At 42.7% G+C, this 19,721-nt stretch overlaps 1 protein-coding gene across 1 annotated transcript in view; it reads left to right on the top strand.

Moving 5' to 3' along the window:
* Window positions 1-3,597: 3,597 nt before the first annotated feature.
* Window positions 3,598-19,721, top strand: part of FAM124A (family with sequence similarity 124 member A) — a 46,223-nt gene continuing 30,099 nt past the window's right edge. The window contains exons 1-2 of the mRNA XM_054835548.1: window positions 3,598-3,943; window positions 14,274-14,305. Coding sequence (XP_054691523.1) covers window positions 3,885-3,943; window positions 14,274-14,305 — 91 coding nt within the window. The 5' untranslated portion in view covers window positions 3,598-3,884. The remainder of the gene's footprint in view (window positions 3,944-14,273; window positions 14,306-19,721) is intronic.

Genomic DNA, 19,721 nt, shown 5'->3' on the forward strand with positions numbered 1-19,721 from the left:
GTCCGGTTTCGACAACAGAGTGGTTTACTTGTTTGGCTTCTTTGCAGATGTCTTCTGATGCTTTTGTCTCTGACAGTCTTTGTTACCACAGCTATTAAATGCCATTTAATAAAAGGCTTGAAATTTGGGAAATTTACCCTAGGAATATTTTCACTATATCCTTATCTTTAAACCAGTATCACAGCCTCATAATTCTAAGAAAGTAATTAAAACTTAACATCTCTTTTCAACAAACCCTACAAAGGAGCTAATGTGAAGCACAGGTAACATAAAATCTAAGTAAAGGCCAGGACTTAACACCTCATTCATTAAAATCTCTGAAATGCTTGGAATTTAATGTGGAGAAGTCTCCTTTTCACCATAATTACGTGAAAGACCAGAATAAAACAGAGTTAAATGAAGCAAATATATAAATAAGAGAGCCTAGAGTTTGTGGTAGCTTTACTTACTATCTTAATTGTACATTTCCTTTGAATGTTCCTTTTTTCCCTCCCTGGGACAGATGGAATAAGTTAATCTTAAATGCAGCATAAAATCTATTCCAGATCCTCTCATATGCCAGTGCTTAAACATAACTAACTAGAATAATAAAAGTCAGAGATGAAAAAGATCTATTAGCTGACCACCTAAAATTTTACATACAGAAATGTATCAATTTAACTAAACCTATTTCTAAATATTTAAGGAGGTTTGGTTACATCTTAAATCAGTTCAACAGTGGCTAGAGTCAATTTATCTCACTTTGAAATCACACTTAAAAGCAAATGGAAGTGATCTGCTTTTAAGCACAGTTGCCCTAACTAAATAAATGCATGCGTGTAGACTAAGAATCAGAGAGACAGCAAGGTCTGTCCAGTTCTGGTAACAGAGATTACCGATACCTCCTTTGGGGGGCTCAGGGTCCTCCACTGCCATTGCAGTTGATGGAGAATAAATATTTACCCAGTCTGCCCAAGCTGGGAATCAAGATACACTGAACTGATGTCTCAGTTTTGCCTCTCTCTGGCTTTGGACGAATCTCTTAGCATCACATTAAATCTGAATTTATGCCTCTTACCTGAATATCATGATCTGAATATGAGCAAGCTGAGAACCAGCTCATGCCACAGTTACTTTCATAGCCAGGCACAGAAATTTGGTCCTAGTCCTAAAAGAAATCATACGCGTTACATTTTGTGAGTAAATTGGTTTAATGGCAGTTTACCAGTCATGAAGGACAGAAGAGTTTGTTTCTGTATATTCTGAACTTCTATGTAGGCACCCGTACAGGACTGTTCTGTATGAGTATTTTTTATAGCATTTTGTCCAAACTAGCTTTTAGCAACTTGCTGAGGGAACAACAGAGGAGGGACTGTAATTAAAGGGGCTTATTCCATACCCAAAGCCTTATATTTATGGTAATGTTTATATGAAATCCTCCAGGTAAACTAAAAATCATTTATACTGCTTTCAAAACGTCATGCAAACCTAGCCAGATATTCAAAACAGATTAAATACCAACTTTCCTATACAATTTTTTTTTCTAATTCTTGATGAATAGTAGAGGCTAAAAGCTGCTTCTTCTAAAGATCACACAGTGGACTGACCTCCTGTGATCCCAAGGGGCCGCAGGACTGCACACGAGCCCAGCGTCTCTCCACAGCAGAGCAGCGGGAATTCACCGGTTTCATAATAAGCATTTCTGGTTTGGTGCCTGCTTGTTGCTCCTAAAATATGCTAACACCACCTTGACAGCTCTTCCCAAGGTGTTCTCCTTTCCTTTGATTTTACAAGCGTCCTACCCACATCCAGATTATTTTAGAGAACCAGGGCCATACAGTGTTAGAGACAATAGTGGAATGAACTACACCCAGTGTGAGCCTGTTAAACAATGTTAGATGTTGCTATGAATTTGTGCTACTGTATGCCTATAAACAGCTTAACGTACCACTGACAAGCACAAATGTATCTTGAAATGAAGGACGTCAATGCCATGCAATGGAGACATAGCTAAAAAAGTACTTGTGGCAAACTAAACCAGTTTAGCACTTCTTATGCCGATGTATGATTGTCTTGCGTGGTATATTTTTGCATTCTGGTCCAAGGGCAACAAAGCTGGTGAAGGGTCTAGAGCACAAGTCTGATGAGGAGCGGCTGAGGGAACTGGGGTTGTTTAGCCTGGAGAAAAGCAGGCTGAGGGAAGACCTTCTCGCTCTCCATAACTGCCTGAAAGGAGGTTGTAGCCAGGTGGGTGTTGGTCTCTTCTCTCAAGTAACGATAGGACAAGAGGAAATGGACTCACGTTGTGCCAGGGGAGGTTTAGATTGGATACTAGGAAAAATTTCTTCCTCAAAAGGGTTGTCAATCATTGGAACAGGCTGCCCAGGGAAGTGGTTGAGTCACCATCCCTGGAGGTATTTAAGAGACATGTAGATGTGGTGCTTAGGGACATGGTTTAGTGGTGAACTTGGCAGTGTTAGGTTAATGGTTGGACTCAATGTTCTCAAAGGTCTTTCCAACCAAAATGATTCTACGATTTTATGTCTCAAATATTGATATTTTCACTATTTTTCTTCTTTCTTGTAAGGCACAAAGAGTAAAAAGTAGAAGAAAATAATTATTTTTAAAAAAAAAAATATTTTTTTTTTTTTACTTCTGATCACTTTCTGCAAGTGGCCATCCCCTGCTGCTGATAGTAATTTGGTTAGTTGGAGAATTTTGAAGAGGAAATTTCAATTCATCAAACCTGATATTTTCCAGAAAACATTAATCGAAGAGTTTTCCCAGTTCTGGTGTAGATACATTTTTGTAGTTGTCCTGCAATATCTAGATTGTGGGGAGCACAGAACACCACCTCCCACTTCTGTGCTTGAACCTGATCCAGAAGAGACACAAGCGCTGGTCCCCCAGCTTGGAGACACAAGGTACCAACCAGTTCTGTCCCCTTCTCTTGTCACCTGCTACAGCCTGAATGACCAAGTGCATTAAAGAAAGACTGACTTTTTTGTCTGAGAGATTGGTTCACACCTATGTGGGTGAATATTTGTATTTATGTAAGCGATGAAGAAACAGAGAGGTGTTCAAATACAAAACAGAGGGGCACATACAACTTGCACAGAATAGAGGAGCTCACCCACAACTTTTCACTGCACTCTCACATTATTGAATAGGACTGCCCCGCTACCGGTAGGCTTTCCTACATCAGCATTTCTTTACAGGCAGTATTCAAAATGCTCCCCCTGCATCACATCATTTTTTGTCATCATTACAGAAATTCTTAGGAGGTTGGAAAACCATGCCCTGCCTGCTTCTGTGTGTAATTTCAAAATGATTATATTCAATGTAATGAGCAAGTGCCAGGCAGCACTAAGGGAGACTGGAGAAAGCTCAGCACAGCGCGAGACTTCAAATAAAGGCTGTAACAGCGAATAATCCAAAAACATACGGGTAGTGAGGACATCCATCTCTTAACTTTCACTGGATACGGGGCGCCGCACCTCTCAGCCCTTCTTCCAGCTGGAAAAACAAAAATGATGTAATGAAGGTGCTGAAGCAGTTTCTAAAACACGGCCACCTAAACACGGCGGCCTGTCGGCAAGCGTGGACGAAAAGGTTTTCTCTGCGGGACGGGGGTATTTTGAGTGGACCGGGCAAGGCAGGCGGTCCCCTTCCCCTCCGACCGGGCGCCCCCGCGGCAGGAGAGAGGAAGGGGGGCTCGGCGCCCGCCACGGGCGGGGAGGGGGAGGCCGGGCCGGAGGAGCGGCTCCGAGCCCCGGGCAGGCGGGCCGGGGCGGGCCGGGCGGCGGCAGCCGCTGCCTCTCGAACACGGCGGAGCGGCGGCAGAGACAGGTCGCGGCAGCCGCCGCTCCCCCGCGGGAGGGCGGGCGTGGAACCCCGCCGTCGCCATGGAGCAGCAGCCCGGCGGCGAGGACGACTGCGTGGACTCGGGAGCCGAGACGGGCGGGTGAGTGGCGGGGGCCGGGCGGGGGGCTCTTACCTTCCCCCCCCCGGGGCCGGGCCGGGCCGTGGCGGCGAAGCGCTGGGGAGCTCCCTCCCGGGCCGGAGCGCCCGCCCGGCGGCTGCACTTGTTGCCGGCGGCCGCCGCCGAGCGCGTCCCGGCAGCGGCGGAGCTGGGGTGGCGGGCACGGCTGTGTGTGTGTCCTGAGCACGGCTGTGTGTGTGTCCTGGGCACGGCTGTGTGTGTGTCCTGGGCTGAGCCTCCCTCCGGCAGACGGGACTGCACCCGGGCAGCACCCCGCTCAGCGCGATGTTTGCTTTCCTCCCACCACCCCGGGGCTGGGGGTCCTGTGTGATCCCCTGGGGAGACGGGGAGCGCTCCTGCTGCGGGGCATCACCGCGCTTGGAAAGCCCCGGGGAATTTACCTTCTTCTTCGGCTGAGTAGGGGGAAGATGCCCATGATCCTCCTTCTGTACAAGGGGAGGAAGATACTCAGAGGTCGTGACCATGGGCTTTAAGTTTGAGCTCCAAAGCACGTTGTGCTGCCTCAGCAGTGGGGCCCAGCACTGTACTTTACGGGCTGTGGACACATTGGTCAGGGCTTGGTGCTGCACCATCCCTGTATCCCAGGATATCCTGTGTTAAGGATAGTCTGGAAGCGTGCCCAACTACCTGTGCTGTCCTTGGACACCCGGACAACATCAGGCAGACAGAGCTGACTCCTTAGAGGGACCATCAGAGAGCCACAAAAGCAAATTAGATTTGTAGGCACCTTGAAATTGGTTTGCTGTTGTCGTGATTCTCATCATACTGACCTATGAAGTGCTGTAAACTTTGCTGGTAGTTGTCTAACCTGTAAGTGCCATATAAGAGTCAAGGAGAATGACTTTTTTTTTTTTCTCACTTTGTGACCCCACTGCCAGAGGTGTGCTGTGTTTGTTAGTTGGATGACTTCTAAGATCATGGAGCTGCAAGGATGATCCATGGGATCCCTATTCAGCTCCCACCTTCAGCCAATCTCTGTGGGAGAGAGAGGGAAGTGCTTTCCAGCCTGTCCTACATACTGCTGTCGTGTCATCTTGTCAGGAAAAACAGTGAGTCTTTGCTCCTTCTCTGGCTCCAGAAGGACAAAAGGAGGTTGCCCACTCCGGTTAACGCTGTTCTCACTTAGGTCTTCATTCTCCTCCTTCCTTGCTTTCCCAGATGTATTTCTCCCAGCTCCTTGTCTGGTGCATCTCCTGTGGTCTCTAGTATGACTGTTGCATGGGCACCAGGGGGTACTTCCCTTTGCAACAAGGTCAGACAGCGTTCCTGTTCGTTCTTTGACTCTTTTCCTTCTTCCTACCGTAACAGGACATGCTGAGGTTCACAAAAAAAGATGGTACCCTAATCTCAGACTGACACTGGTGAATAAGAGCACCTACTGTTGCATCAGGACACCGCGCTGACATATGAGACTGAGAGCATAACAAAACTGTAAAGGCAATTCTTTCTGGCAAAGTGATGTCAGGTGCACGGCACCAAAACTGAAGCAGCAATATTACAAATTTAAAAAAAAAAAAAAGGTGGAAATGGAATATGGCAATCTTTTTCGTACATCCAGCTATTAATTCAAATAATTTTTTTTTATTTGTTCTGTGGTCTGAGAAGTTAAGGACTTTTTCGATCACCTTAAATACTTGTAGTATTGTGGACACACCTAATGAAGAGACTTTTAAAATGTTTTATGTGACATGAGCTTAAAGGAAAAAATCCAGGCCTCTTTGCAGACAGTGGGACAACAGGGTTTTAGTTCATCTTGGGGGAATGTGGGTAAAAGGAAGACAAAATAATCAGTGAATTCATGGCTAGCTCAAAGCTCAAAACATCCTTGGTGGGTCAAGTCACTCTTAATTTGCTGTGTTTATCTGGAATAGAAAAAACATGGGTTTCCCTGGGAGGGGCACTTGCAAGGATTTGACCCAGCTGATGACATTAGCCTTTAGACCTCAGTGACCAGCATGACAGCTGCTTGTGTCTGGTGTTGATGAGGTGCTAAAGCTGATGATTTTATGAAGCATCCCTGTCCCAGGCTTGATACTGGAAGGTGTAGGTTAGCAGAAGAGTCTGTCTGAGGAATTTGAACAATGATATATGGGAATTAATAAGTGCAGTGCTTTGCACTGAAGTTTATTTTGAAAAGCAATGGGTCTCTGCATTGCAATTATTATTTTTAGTTCTGTTTAGCAGCTATTTTAGTCTGATAAACATGTTGCGTATGTCTCTTTCACAATGTTTATATTTCAGCTTTCTCACCAAACCAACTGTTCACAGCACTCGCTTTTCCCTCTTACCAGAAGATTTGCTTTTTGCTTTGTCTCAGTCCCATCGCAGCTATTGCAAAATTGAGCTGTCTTCCTTTTTCTCCAATTATTCAGTGGTGACAAAAAGAAAAAAATTGATTAACTATTGTGAAGTTCAGCCTTCACCCTCTGAAAGTACAAGGAGAGACAACTGCCAGAGAAATTCAGTAGCGGTTCTACATCACGTGGTCCCTTTCTGTCACTCAGGAACAGCAGTGGATAGTGACTGTAGTAAATCCAGGCGGTGCAAGCCCTTGGCATCTTGACGATCATATGTAATGATGGATGAGCTCTTATACGGAGCCTGTACCACCGGAGCTGCTTATAGCAGCTAACCAATCTAATACATCAAGTACTCTAGTGGGCACATGTTCCTTAAGGTTTTGCTGCGGCTTCCAACTGCAAGAGCAGGCAAAACTCTGTGCTACAGGCAAGATTGGTTACAGTTTAAAGCCTTCATTTTCCTAATCCGTTGGAAAATACCTTCCTCTCACTGCATTTGCCTCAGTCAATGGGGTTGGCAAAGAGGCTGCTGAGCAAAACCAGTGTAATTTGAGTTCCTAAATCCAATAAGTATGGATTGAGCTGGTGTTGTCCAGTACCTAAATAAAGGGAGAGGAACATATAAGCCAATTAGTTTATATTGGCTATTTATTAATGAGATTTGAAAGAGTTTGACCATCCTTGGTCTTAGAGATTTTGCCTGTACAGATCGTGTCTTCTCGGAAAATGTATTTTTGGGCTTTTTAGTATAAACCCCTTATTTGATCTGCCACAGAAGTCTTTTAGCCCAGCAGTATGTGAGATGGACTGCTTTCTATGGTAATAATTTTAGTAGTGGATTTGTATTATAAAACATGACATTTCAGGAAGAAGAAAATGGTCTTTCTTTGGTCTTTTATTAGAAAGCAGACAGAGGGAAAAACAAGTGGAAGAAAGAAATTGAAGGGAGGAGAAATATGTATGTTTAAAGAACTGTAGATAAATTGTAAGAAAAAACAAAAGAAAACCAGAAAAAATAACACTAAGCTACCTAAGATGAGTTGTAGAAATGTTCATTTTCAAATTTTCTTGGTTTTACAAGCCGTGCAAATGCTGTTATTTCACTATCCTTACTCTGAATAGCAGAGCAAAGGTTTTAGGGACTGAAACTTCCAAGATGACAAACTAAAACAATTTTAGAAGTTGTTAGGCACGTAATTTTGAAGCAATGAGACAGATTCTTGCTACCACTGCTGTCAAGGGCAAAGCATCAGCTGAATTCATTGTATTCAGGACTGAGTGACACATAGCGAATGTGGAAAACAGGTAGTTTCTCAGACCTAGAGTCTTAAATTTTTGATTTCTAAACATTTATCTGGTCCTGCAAGCTGTGTTCAAGGATTACTTGTGTAGGAATGCTCCCTCCTCTTTATCAAGTGTATATGCCTTAACTAAGCATAACACTTCGGTGAGATAGCTGGCGTTAGTGAAGATTTCAATGTATGTGACAATTCCCAGCAGAACTTCATTTGTTCCCTTAGACAGCTGTGAGACCCCATGTCTTAAAGGGTCACACTTTAAGCATTAGTAAGCTTAAGTATCAAAGTTTGCCTAAACCTTTGGTTTTCTCCTTCCTCATACAGACGTCATTTAAAGTTTTGAGATATTATAACTGTTAAGTTAAATTATTTGAATTTGCAACCTTTCCACTTATATTTCAAATAATTTATTTAGCTTTTTAGAGAAAGTGGGGGGGACATTATTGAACTATGAGGGCCTTTTTCTGTATAATAAGTTAAAAACCTAAACATTGATGATGAAAACTGAATTAATTAGTAGTTAATTGCTGAGTATTTGGCAAATTTTAGGAAAATTATACCGTGTCTTTGGTAGCAGACAACTGCCAAGGAACAGTTCAATGATATGTAGAGAAACCTATTGCAAAACAGATAAACAAAAGATGCTTGAAGCTTAGGGCTTTGTACCACGCAGCAGCTATTTTTAACATTTGTTTAGCAAAATCCATTACTGCTTGGTTACAGTTATATTCAGAGGGGTTGTTACCTCCTTTTCATTTTCTCCTGTGGTTCTCTCCCTCAAATTAATTTTGCAGAGATGATGTTAATTTTTTTGACTGTACTGTACTCGTTTGTTGGTTTTTCTTATGGCTCTCACTGGCTGCATGTGTGACCCTGGCCAAATCACAAATTATTTGAGGCTCTGTTAATTTTTCTGTTAAGCAGATAAAAAAAATTCTTTCTTTCTTTGTTGCAGTTCTGTAAAATGTGCTAGACTCTAAAGCAGAAAATACAATTGTTAATAGGAGATAAGGCAGCCTATAAAAAAGAGGGTGTACTTAAAGGAAAAAGTATTAAGAAAATTGTAATTCATGTGTGTCCTCAGCCAGAATGGGTTGCTTAAATTGTCAAATGAATAGTTGAATGGTTTATTGGGGTGAGAGGTTTTTTCATGTCACATGTTTCTAGCTTAAAGGGATTCAACATTTATGACTTTGTCATCTGTATGGTAGTCCTTCAGTATGACATGTCAGTCTCTTGTCACATATTTCATCCATCTATGAGAAACTCCCCGGAATAGAAATCGCTGCTGCTGAAACCTATTTTAAGGCCTGTTTTTACCTTGGGGTTTCTTTTCTTCCCCCCCCCCTCCCCGAAACTTTCACTTCCTATAAATCTATCATTACAGATGTGCCAAGGTAGACAACTTGTCTCTGATTTGACATTCAAATAATATAAAGTTGAGCTATTTGTCACAAATTCGGGTTGAGGCACCATTTCTAAGAGATCTAGTCGACAGAGCGGAGCCGTTTGGTTGAACCTCAGGGCAGGCAGACCTGCTGGTGCGTGGCACTGGGGCTAGGCACCGAAAAGTGAGGATGAAACAGACTTTCAATCACATTCTGGTGACCTGGAGGTCTGCGCTGACACCCGTGATGGCTAGGTCCCAGCAGGCAGTGAGGTTCACCTCAGCTAATTGTGGCTGTGTCAAGGTTAAGCGTTTGGTGTAAGTTAGGCTGCTTCTGTCGTTAGTGAAGAGCAACAGGACCCTGGGAGGGTGGGTAGTTACAGCTGAGGGATGGGGATCCATCATCCGACTTCGTCACTCGACTAGAAATCCAGAGCAAGGCGGTTTAAGACAAGATGCTCTCAGTTAATCCATTGCAGTTGTCTTGATTACAGAAGTAGAAGTATGATGAAGGTAACGGCTTTGCGCTGGACTGACATTAGTGAAGCAGATTGTAATCTGACCCACAGGAATTTGGTGAGAAGAAACCCAAGACAGAGTTACAAAGCTAAATGTTCTGACTCACACATTGTGCTTTAACTGCTATAAAATCCTCCCGTGTGCCCCGTGGAGCACTTTCTGGGGGAGGGAAGGCAAAGAAGCTGTTAAATACAGCTCTTAATATGAAACAGTGAAATCTGAAACAAGGGTAGGTAGAAAAGGCAGGGGAAACGTGTATCCAGCAGGTGCAAGCGAAGGATGCAGACAGCGGAAGAGCTAGTAAACTTTCCACAATTTCATTTTTTAGGGGGATTAAGGAGTCCTAGCAATGGAGACCTTGGGCATATTGTGGTGTAGCATTGTGTTGGAATAACTTGAGAGACGTGTTTGTTTTACACAGCAGACTGCCTCGTGGAGATGCTGCCTGGCTCGGAAACCCTAGTTACAGCCGTGCCGGTGTATTAAGCAGCATCTGGGGCTGTCCCTGAGCACCGGGACAGAGTTCTCCTTATTGTTGAACACTTAAAATGCTTGATGGCATCAGTTTGGATGGGGCTGTCTAGCTCTCCCATGTGATTCTTGGGTGTGTTTTACCACGGGCCGGGGAATTGTTTCACCACGTTACCATGGCCCAGGGACCATTCCCAGCCGAGCACTTGCCAGTCTGTTTTGGAAGGCAAAAGGTTTTAATGGCACAGGTGCGGACTGTTTCATGGCAGTTGGCTTCAGTCCCAGACGATTCTCCTGAGCGCATTTGTTTATTAGCGTAGATGTCACTGCTGTAGCTACGTTAACGTGATGCTGTGCCATGGCTGATCAGCAGGCTGAAGTAACCCAAGCACAGCGCGAGGCTGGTGTAGTTACATCGCTGTTGTGATTCAGAGATGTAATGTAGTTGTGCTTCTTACCAAAAGAAGCAGGTTTAGAGTGTTTTTATATACCATACTCAGTACCTGCAAGTTGCGCTGGCGGCTACTTGCTGGTATTCAGTGGGCTATTTCCCTTTCTTGGGTATTTTGAGGCTCTGTATTACTAATCAGCAATGAATAGTGCAGGCTGATCGCAGAGGATTGCTCAGGATCATTTGTGCTCTCCGATAACGCACAGTCCTGATCCTTCAGTGGCGCTAGCGGGAATTGAGGTCCCACATTTATCTCAAGCTTCTACATTCCTATTTTAATGTCTCTTGACATGTTCACAGCTCCTCGTTGCTGGTGGGCTGACCGTTGAGCACAAATTCTTTGCAGACTGATGTGTCTTTTGACTGAGCGATGAGCCCTCCTTTTCAGTACCTCCCACTGGTTCAATACCCTTTTTGATCATTTTTTTTCCTCATTATGTGCCTATAAAGGGAACAGTCCTCCATTTGTTCGGTTTCTGTCCTGAATGTCTCTTTCCTTTTATCTATAATGTAATATCTATCAGAGGAAATAGCTTGCTGCAAGACCATGTAATTGGCCTGGAGCCTCTGAGCCCCAGTATGGCCCCAGTCTGTCACCATTAAAGCCCATGAGTGCTTTACTCTTGAGTTATCCTAATGGGAAAATCCTCTTCCAAGGGAACCAATAGAAGCTGATATTTGGGATGTTTAAAACAGGTATGGAAGGAATGAGAAGGAACAAAGTTGCTTGATGTCCAAAGAGTCTACATGATCCAGGAAATGTTTATTTCAGTACTTAATTTTTCTAATGCATGATCTTGTCAAAGGGAATGTCCGTTGTGTATACTAGTCTAAAAAGTTTAAAAGTCTTGTAGAAACTTCAGAATTTAGTATCCTAAATAGCTGACTATAAGGAAAAGAAAATGCCACTTACCAGTGTATGTCACGAGTCTGAATGGTTTGTGCTAATGTTTTGAAAATAAGGATTTTACTAACACTCTTATTTTTTGTTCTTAAGGACTATATTTAAGACAAAGAAATTTTAAGAAAGGAAGGAGGGAGTTGGAGGGAGGACAAAAGGGGATTCAGGTTGGCCCTGGGAGAACACAGAGAGACTGATATTCGTCCCATTTGGGTTTAGGCATGTAGCCGAGGGTCCTACATTAGGAACATGGTTTCTATAGGCTTCATCTCTGGACAACAGCTAGGGAGAGACGCACTTCAGACCTCTCTTTTTATTGCCTATTGAGGGAGCTAAGGGAGGGTGCAGTCCTCATTTCGCCATCCAAGGTTGGCATAAGCCTTTGAGCTTAATTATCCTTTTTTTTTTTAATCCTGTGTATGTCAGTTATGCAACTAACATGAATTAAATATTAGCTTGAACCATATTTGAATTGCAAAAACCCCCCAATACAATTCTAAAGCCTATTAAAATGTGTCTGTGCAATTAGTCTCCAAGCACACTGTTGTCTCCTCCTTTCTCACTCCCCATCTTTTTATTTTTCCTCTTGTCTCATTTTTCATGTCCTGCCTGTACATAGACTGCCACTTCCTCGGTTCAGGACTCATTAATTCTCCATGTCCTATAATGTGCCTGCAGCACTTTGGGATAATGAAATAACAGTGTGAAGTAATAGAAAGCTGCTTCTACTTGCAGTAAGCAAAAGGCAAAATATTGTCTCGCTTCTATCCGAAATACAAGCGGTACAGATTCATATTGAATTAGCCACCAACTGCTGAACACGGATACGTTGAAGGACAGCCCCGGGCTGTTTTCAAACAGAAGTGCAGACTAAATGAATCCGTGCTTGGGATGCTTGGAGGCAGCTGGATGTATATTGTTTGCCTGTGGGCTTGTGAAGAATGACACATTACACAGTTTTCACATCCTTCCAAATACTCATGGTGCCAAACGGTACCGACGTGACTTTCTGCTGAAAATACCACGCAGCTTTATGGCCCGCACAGCACTACGTAGCCAGCCCCTGGGATCACTTCCCCTCGGTCTCTGCCCTCTGAGTCGGACCGGTGGTGTGTACATGGCCCAGCAGTCGGAGGAAGGAGGTCTCCTCTGCTCGTGGTGTTACTGCCTCTGCCTTTCCCAGCTACACAGGGGTCCTGGGGGAGGTTGGCTGAGGGACAGCATTTTATTCATGGAGGAAGCGTGATGTAGCAGGTATATATGGGGTGACTGAGAGGGGCTACTAATGACCTAATCCTCTGGTCTCTGCCATGTACGACAAAGATGTTTCCTTGCTCCTTGGCGTTATCAAAGTGTCTGGGGGTGCAGGATTTAGTAAAGGAGAGAGCAGGAGAACGCTGCAAGCCCCCATCAGCAACTCTCTCCCCCGCATTGCCCAGACCTTTTTCAAAAGCTAGAATAACCTCATGGTACTTGATGGTATTGGTGAATTTTTTTTTCATGAGTATCGTGAAAAATTCAGATTGTGTCATCTTTCACCGCTCCAGCAGGATTGGCAAGAAGAGTTGGAGGTAGTTCCTCATGGTCTTTGTCACCTAAACCAGCAGTCTTAACATCTGATCTGCAGAATCTGAGTGCTAAGCATGGGCTATGAAATATGGGGATGCCTGTAATTGCTTTGTTTCTTCTGCAGAGATATGTCCATATTTAAACTGAAAGCGAACACTACAGTTATTTGGGGTTGATGTTCTTTATTCCCTTGGACACCTGAGAGCCTAGAGTATGAAGGTGTCCTGAGAATACGCTTAGATGGTATCGATGTCCAGACAAATATCTTGGAAGTCAAGGCTCACATGGTTTTTTGATTTAAAGCAATATTGCAAACTTCTTGCAATTATTTATATAAAACAAGCATTTAGGTTTGAATCCAAGAACTGTGTTATGGCTCCCCGAACAGTTTGCCTGTTATGTTCAGGGCACTGCAGGGCATATATGCGAGACATTAATTGCGGCAGAGAGATCTGGCAAGCGGGGTCTGTTTTGGGGACCCAGCGAGTAGGGGAATGGAGGCTGTGTGACTGTGAACTCCAAAACCAAACACTCAGAAGTCATAGGTAGGGCCTCAGAAGTAGAAATTAATTTTATTTATTTTTTTTTAAAAAGTGTATTCAGTATTGGCGTATTTGTTTTACCTTTGTATTTCTGAATCTTTAGGACATAAATGGGCTGTGTTTATGAGTTTTAATCAGCCCAGAATGGGGTTTTCAGGAGTTTGGGGTTATATGCAGCTGCAAAATTCATTGCACTGTTGCTCAAAATACTTAACTGCTCTGACTTTCTCACAGGTAATCCAGTATGTGCTGAAGTAGAACCAGTGGGGCTCTGGTTTTACTGAGAGATGTCTTGAAAAGTAAAAGGGTTTCCTAAAGCAAAAAACTTTGTAATCTAAATGCTTATATTTTGGTACTCATTTTGTGTCTTCCCTGCCATTTATGTCCAAAGAACAATAAAAATTCCGCTCTTCTAATAGAGTTCTGTTAAAAAAGAAAAAATCCGCAAAGCAGCATTTAAAGGGCATAAGATGAGGAGCGGAGTCAAAATCTAGTACCCTTCTGCTCTTAACCTGTGTCAGAAGCAGCCTATTTTTTCCTTATAGAGAGCCTTCTGAGCTTTAATTTTTATGCCTAAAGTTCGGTAGCGCGAATAGTCACTTCCATCCCTCAGTAAAAACCTACTTGCTTTACTTAGTCTGTGTAGGTGTTTTCAAAATTCATGCAAGATGCCAGTTTTTCTTAAGCCACATTCAAAACCTGTTCCACTTATTATCTTAGCACAAAAATAACACTAAATGGGCATTAAACTATTTTAATATGCGATGTGAATTAGATTTTTGGTGCATTTTTCATTATCTCTTTTAGATTTAATATTGTAGAGCCCTGTCTAACTAAAATGTTTGTCTTGCAGGTCTGAGTACAGCCGTATGTCCAGTACCAGCAGTGAGTATAACTTTGAGAATTTTTTGAAATGGACTTTCATATTTTCTTTTTTATGATTACTCCTATTTGTTAGCGTCAACCTAGTGTTATGATGGCATTCACATTGACAGAGAGTAAAGCTCCCATTCTTCTCTTATTGGATCTATGTCTCGAAACTATATAAAATTCAACTGATTGGATGTTTATGATCAAAATACGAGCCATGTGTAAAGTGATAAATATTGGAGCTCACAAGAATGCGAGGCAAAATGAGAACAAAATCTGTAAACACGGTCTGGCCAGTGTGAATGGGTCCTCCGGCCAAATGCGTTTGCAGTGATGAATGTCATTAAAACTGGGGGATGCAGGAATAATTGAATGCTAATTGTAAGCTGATGCCAAGGAAGCACTTGAGAGCAAATTCTGTGAAGCATTTTTTTTTATTTCGAAGATGATAGATGCTCTAGTGAGTGTCACAGTCTTTCTAGATGTTTACGACAGCCATTTGAATTTCAGGTTATCCAGCTGACAAAAGATGAATGCTGGTGTCTGGATATTTTTTCTTTCTTTTTCACCAATGAAAATGGCTTTTTTTTTTTTTTTTTTTTTTAGGAACAAGAGACACTTTTTCAGTCCTCCATCTACCCACTGCAACCATTTTCTTAGTTGTAGGACATACAGTATCTACAGCACTTTGAAATGCAGTAATGCTTATTCATGCACAGCTACTAGTATCTCTGTCTTGTCAAAGTGCAAGGTGATGCCTGTCTCCCTGATTCACATGTAGACCTGAGCTTTATTTATGCCAGGCAAGCAGATAAAAAATTCACAGATGACTAATTGTATTTTATAATCTTTAAGCACCATGTAAATCAGAGGGGAAGAAAGCTGTCGGGTTTTTTCTCATTCACACATTCTGGCTGAAGCGTTGCGAGGGTTATTTTCCATCTCCCATGCTCTTTAGCGGAGGGCTTTTATTGATTTCAACAAGAGCTGGATCAGACAGTGTTTGTAATGTCTGGCTGCTGAGCCGATGTGACTAGCAGGGAGCTCGCTGTCTTCCCTCCATCTGCTTGCTGTGTGTGTGTGCATCTGAGAAAGAGAGAATTCAGTGCAGCTTTTTCCTAAATTCTGTTGTTTAAATAGATTTCTGGTTTCCCACTGTCAGATATGATTCCTGAAATGATTGGGAGGCAAAATTCAGGCAATCAGCTTTTCTGTGATAGTAAAAGCATATTGGATTTGAGTGGTTTCTCCATACGTGTGCCCCATCGCCCCCTCAGCTCACAGTTTTTGGTGATGGCTTGGGGAATACGTTGCCAGCTTCCTCCACTTTTTAGGTGGTGACTCATAATTATTTGCCTAGTAAAAGTGCTTATCTGGCAGATAAATTCAGAAGACAAGGTGTAAGTAAAGGATTTCTCATCTAAAATTTTGGGGTTGATTCCTTACCAACTTTGCATGGCTGCTGCGCTTTTTACAAATAAAGGTAGCAAATTACATTTGTAAATTTTTTTATAAAATGAGCTTTTTGTACGGGTAGTTTTTGGTCATGTGGCAGCTACAGTGCGTCATGTTAACTGTGGTCACCTCAGTGTCTTGCTGGCCACAGCTGTCCAGAATATGTGGGGATTACAGTTGTATTTCAACACCAGTAATTTGTCAGTACACGTGTGTATTATCATTCCAGCAAAGACACAAAAGTTCAGGAGACAGGACAGTGTCTTTCTTTCTCTTTTCTGCTTCCAAGGCAAATTATATTGGTACGGCTTCACAAGTGGCAGTATTTAACTGCGCATTTTGTGGTGTTCGGTCAGTTTGGTCAGACAGTGCAAGAGTAACAGAAACAGCTACATAAAAGAATTTAAGTAAAATAGAAATGCTTTCATGTCAGAGGCTGGCATGCAGGGGGGTGCATAATGCATTTGAAGAAAAGATTGTTGGGGAAGAGTTATTAGGAAAAAAAAGTGATTTGGCCATTTTAATTTCTTTGGGGAAAAGATTCAGCAAATGGTATCATTCATAATACAGAAAGCTGTCTAACCAATGATGCTGTTAGACCCTAACGTAATACAAAGTAAGCTGCTGTAAATTAAAAAGCATAGAATCTCTATTGCCTACAGCTGCTTCATCTGAAGCTCCTGTTCTAATGAAGTGGAGTTTATCGAAACCAGAAGGATTACAGGCTAATTTGGTTTTACAAGGGTCTTATTTGGTGGTACCAATGAGGCTCCGATTTCAGTGTTTAATAAATCAATAACCTTCTAAATTTCTGGATAAACTCCACTGGACGACGGTTTTCCACAGACATGCCAAGGAAAAGGATAAGAAAGATTTAGCAGGTGCATTAACTACAGCTGCCTACGTCACTCGCTGCGATGACAGCAACTGAGCAAACCACAGGACTTCGCACCAATGCAAAAATATACAGGGACCCTTGACCCATGGGAGGAGACACCTCACCCCAAGTCAGAAGCAAAATCTCATCGGCTGCTATATAGCAACGGAAGGATCATTCTGTACAGGCGTTATTTCTAGCGCTTTTTTACCCTAAGCATATGGCAGCAGTTACCGTGGGTGATGTACGACGTCAGCAGTTCAAAGGCCTGCCTGGTGGGTTGGTTGGACCTTGGGTCTTATGCAGCATCTTTTCTTCTTTGCCCTTGTGTCTGGGCTTCGGGTAACCCAAAAATGCTTTCCACTGGCAGCTTTCATCTAACATTGGTGGTTTTGTACAGCAAGTACTTTGGGGAAGAGTACCAAAGTTTGCAGAGTGTTTTTATTTCTGTAAGAAAATGCAGTCGTTATCGGCCGTGCAGGCTGTGGCTGTTGTCAGGGTGACCGTGTGCCGCTTTGTCTTGTCTTATTGAGCAGAGTAAATAGGCCAAGCAAACCTGTCTGCTGGATGCTGGGGTTTGAGAGGTTCAGCAGTGTGATTTCAAGGAAGAGAAGCGCTAAATTAATTTTGACTTATTTTTTCCCCTGAATTCTGGTGTGTATAGCCCGCTTTTCCCTTTGTTCTTTAGTGGGAGGTGTGTTTTGTCTTATTAGGATGTTTTGCCCATTGATGTGCTCTTCATTAATGTAGAAAATGTATTAAAGTTCTTTTTGCTCCTATTTTCAATTACCTTTTCAATTACAGTTTCCAATTACCATTAGGGATCCCTAATCATATACGAGAGGGAATTGTGCTTTACAAACGCAGAAGAGACCTTTACCCAAATTACATAATACCAAAATATAAAGACCATTGGTGGCATATGGATACAGACAGTTGGAATAACAAAAAAAAAAAATTAATTAGTGTTGGTCAGCACAATAAGCAACGGTCTCTGCACATGAACATTTTAATTTTCTTCAAATTGCTTTGAGCTATCTGTTTCAGGGATGATTTTCAACCAGGGAGGAGTTTCAATCGAGACTGCTTATTTCCTCCTCTGCATAGTCTTTGCATTTATGATAATGGCTCTTCAAAAAGACTCAAACCAGAAGTGGGCATTTTGAAGCAAGACTTTTGTGATTTGTAACATTTGAAATATTCCTTACCTAGTCAGCTCTGGAGCCAATTTAACCAGATTGTCTTGGAAATAATAGTGAAAGTGAGTGGGTTTCCCCCCCCCCCCCCGACATTTTTTAGCTAGGCAATCAGTAGGGAGCTGCCTGGATACACAGTTGTACTGTTCCAGCTAAGTCGGTAAATGAAACATAAAACTGGCCCTATGGGATAAGATGCAAGTTTGTGGCAGGTTTTAGAACGTTGGAGATGATAGTAAAACCCTGTAGCATGCTGTGGTTCATGTTGTGCTTCTCAATGAGGTAAAGGGCTTGTCACTCACCTGCTTTCCAGTTGGAAACCTGGTAATTTGCCTTCCCCTGCTCCCCTGCCTTTCATTTAACAGCTGGGAAATGACTGAGTCCTTCTGGGGTGTATTGAGGTTGTTCGTGTTGTTCCATGATAAACTTGAGAGCTGGGATATTAAAATTTTACTTCTGTGTTGTGCAGACTTCCTAACCCATGGAATTTCACCCACTTTCTGGTTCTAAAAATTAAGCACAAGAAGTTTCTTTTGGCAGATTTACAAATATGTGGGTTACCGAAATGTTTCTTTTTTAATAAAATTTACCTTTAAGTTATTTTCTGTTTGGTATACTGTTCCTGTGCTCGTATAAATTCAGATCTTTGGATTTGGTCAACATTTTGTAAGTGCCACCTGCATCAGCTCCCCTGGGCTGGTTTTGGACTCTCTTTTCTCTACAAGTGGCAAGAGTCCTCTCTTTTATGGAGGGCTAGTAAGGTCAAGGTTTCTTTTATTCTTGATTCCAGAGGCAGAATGAGGTGCTAAGGCTGTACCTTACCTCCATGCACCAGCTGTGCATTGAAATAGGCTGCCCTAACAGCATTTTGGGTGCTAGATTTTATTTCCTGAGTGGTGTTTGCTCTTTGTGCCGGATCTGGCCATGGGGAACGGGAAATCACCAGCACTACAGTACTTGCTGTTTATGAAAAGCCCTTTGAAACCTTGTGTTTGTGTACGCACCCTGAACTAGTCTAAGGTGACATACCCTAACTGATGTCCTTTTTCTTTCAGACTTACTCCCAGCCTTTTTTAGACACCTAGCAATTCTCATTAAAGACAATTAGGGTAAGTTAATGGCATGTAGTCGAGTGACAGTATTCAAATAAGAAAAAAAATGGTGGCCCAAAAGATAGTGCTGTCCTGAATTTGAGGTAAACCTTTGTTTTTCTGAAGCTGCACTACTTTTCTTTGCTGCTTCAGTGCTGTATTTATCTGCTTTTATTCTGAGTAACTCTACTTCAAAGCCAGCTGTGAGGTTAAGGGGTTGCTGCACCCAGTGCCAATGTTAGAAGTAGAAATGACGTACCTGTATGCGCTGTCATTCTGAGGGCCCCTGAAAAGCTACTCAGGAGCCGATGTAGTCCATCAGGTAGGTTGTGAGGGGTCAGTGTTAGGCCACCTGTCCCATCCATGCTCAGAGCTTGCCGTGGCACAGTTACACGACAGTTTTCATACCGCTTCCATACCGTGTGCGTGTAACAATGTGCTGCCTCTCTCTTTTGCTCTTTCTGGTTTGTCTCTTTTTCTCTCCCCCCTTTCCCGCCCCATGGCATCTGATTCTTGATGTTACCTGGCAAGAATCTTCCTCTTCCCTCTCTATTCAAGTTATTACATTCTAAGTGTTGTTGGAAGGCATTGTGAAGAGGAAAATGTATCCCTGAATAAAAGACAGTGTCAGATCCAGCCTGAGCACTGATTCCTTTATAGAGGAGAGCAAAGTCAGTGTCTCCAGAAGTTCTGGATGTAGCCTTCTTGGTTGAGAGATAATGGGAGCTACGGGAGCATAAGGATCTATAGTATTATGCAGATGTATAGGTCCCTTGTTACAATACCATATGGAGAAATGGCCTCCCATTACT

This window comes from Grus americana, chromosome 1 (genome assembly GCF_028858705.1).
Source record: "Grus americana isolate bGruAme1 chromosome 1, bGruAme1.mat, whole genome shotgun sequence".
In the NCBI taxonomy this organism is placed as follows: Eukaryota; Metazoa; Chordata; class Aves; order Gruiformes; family Gruidae; genus Grus; species Grus americana.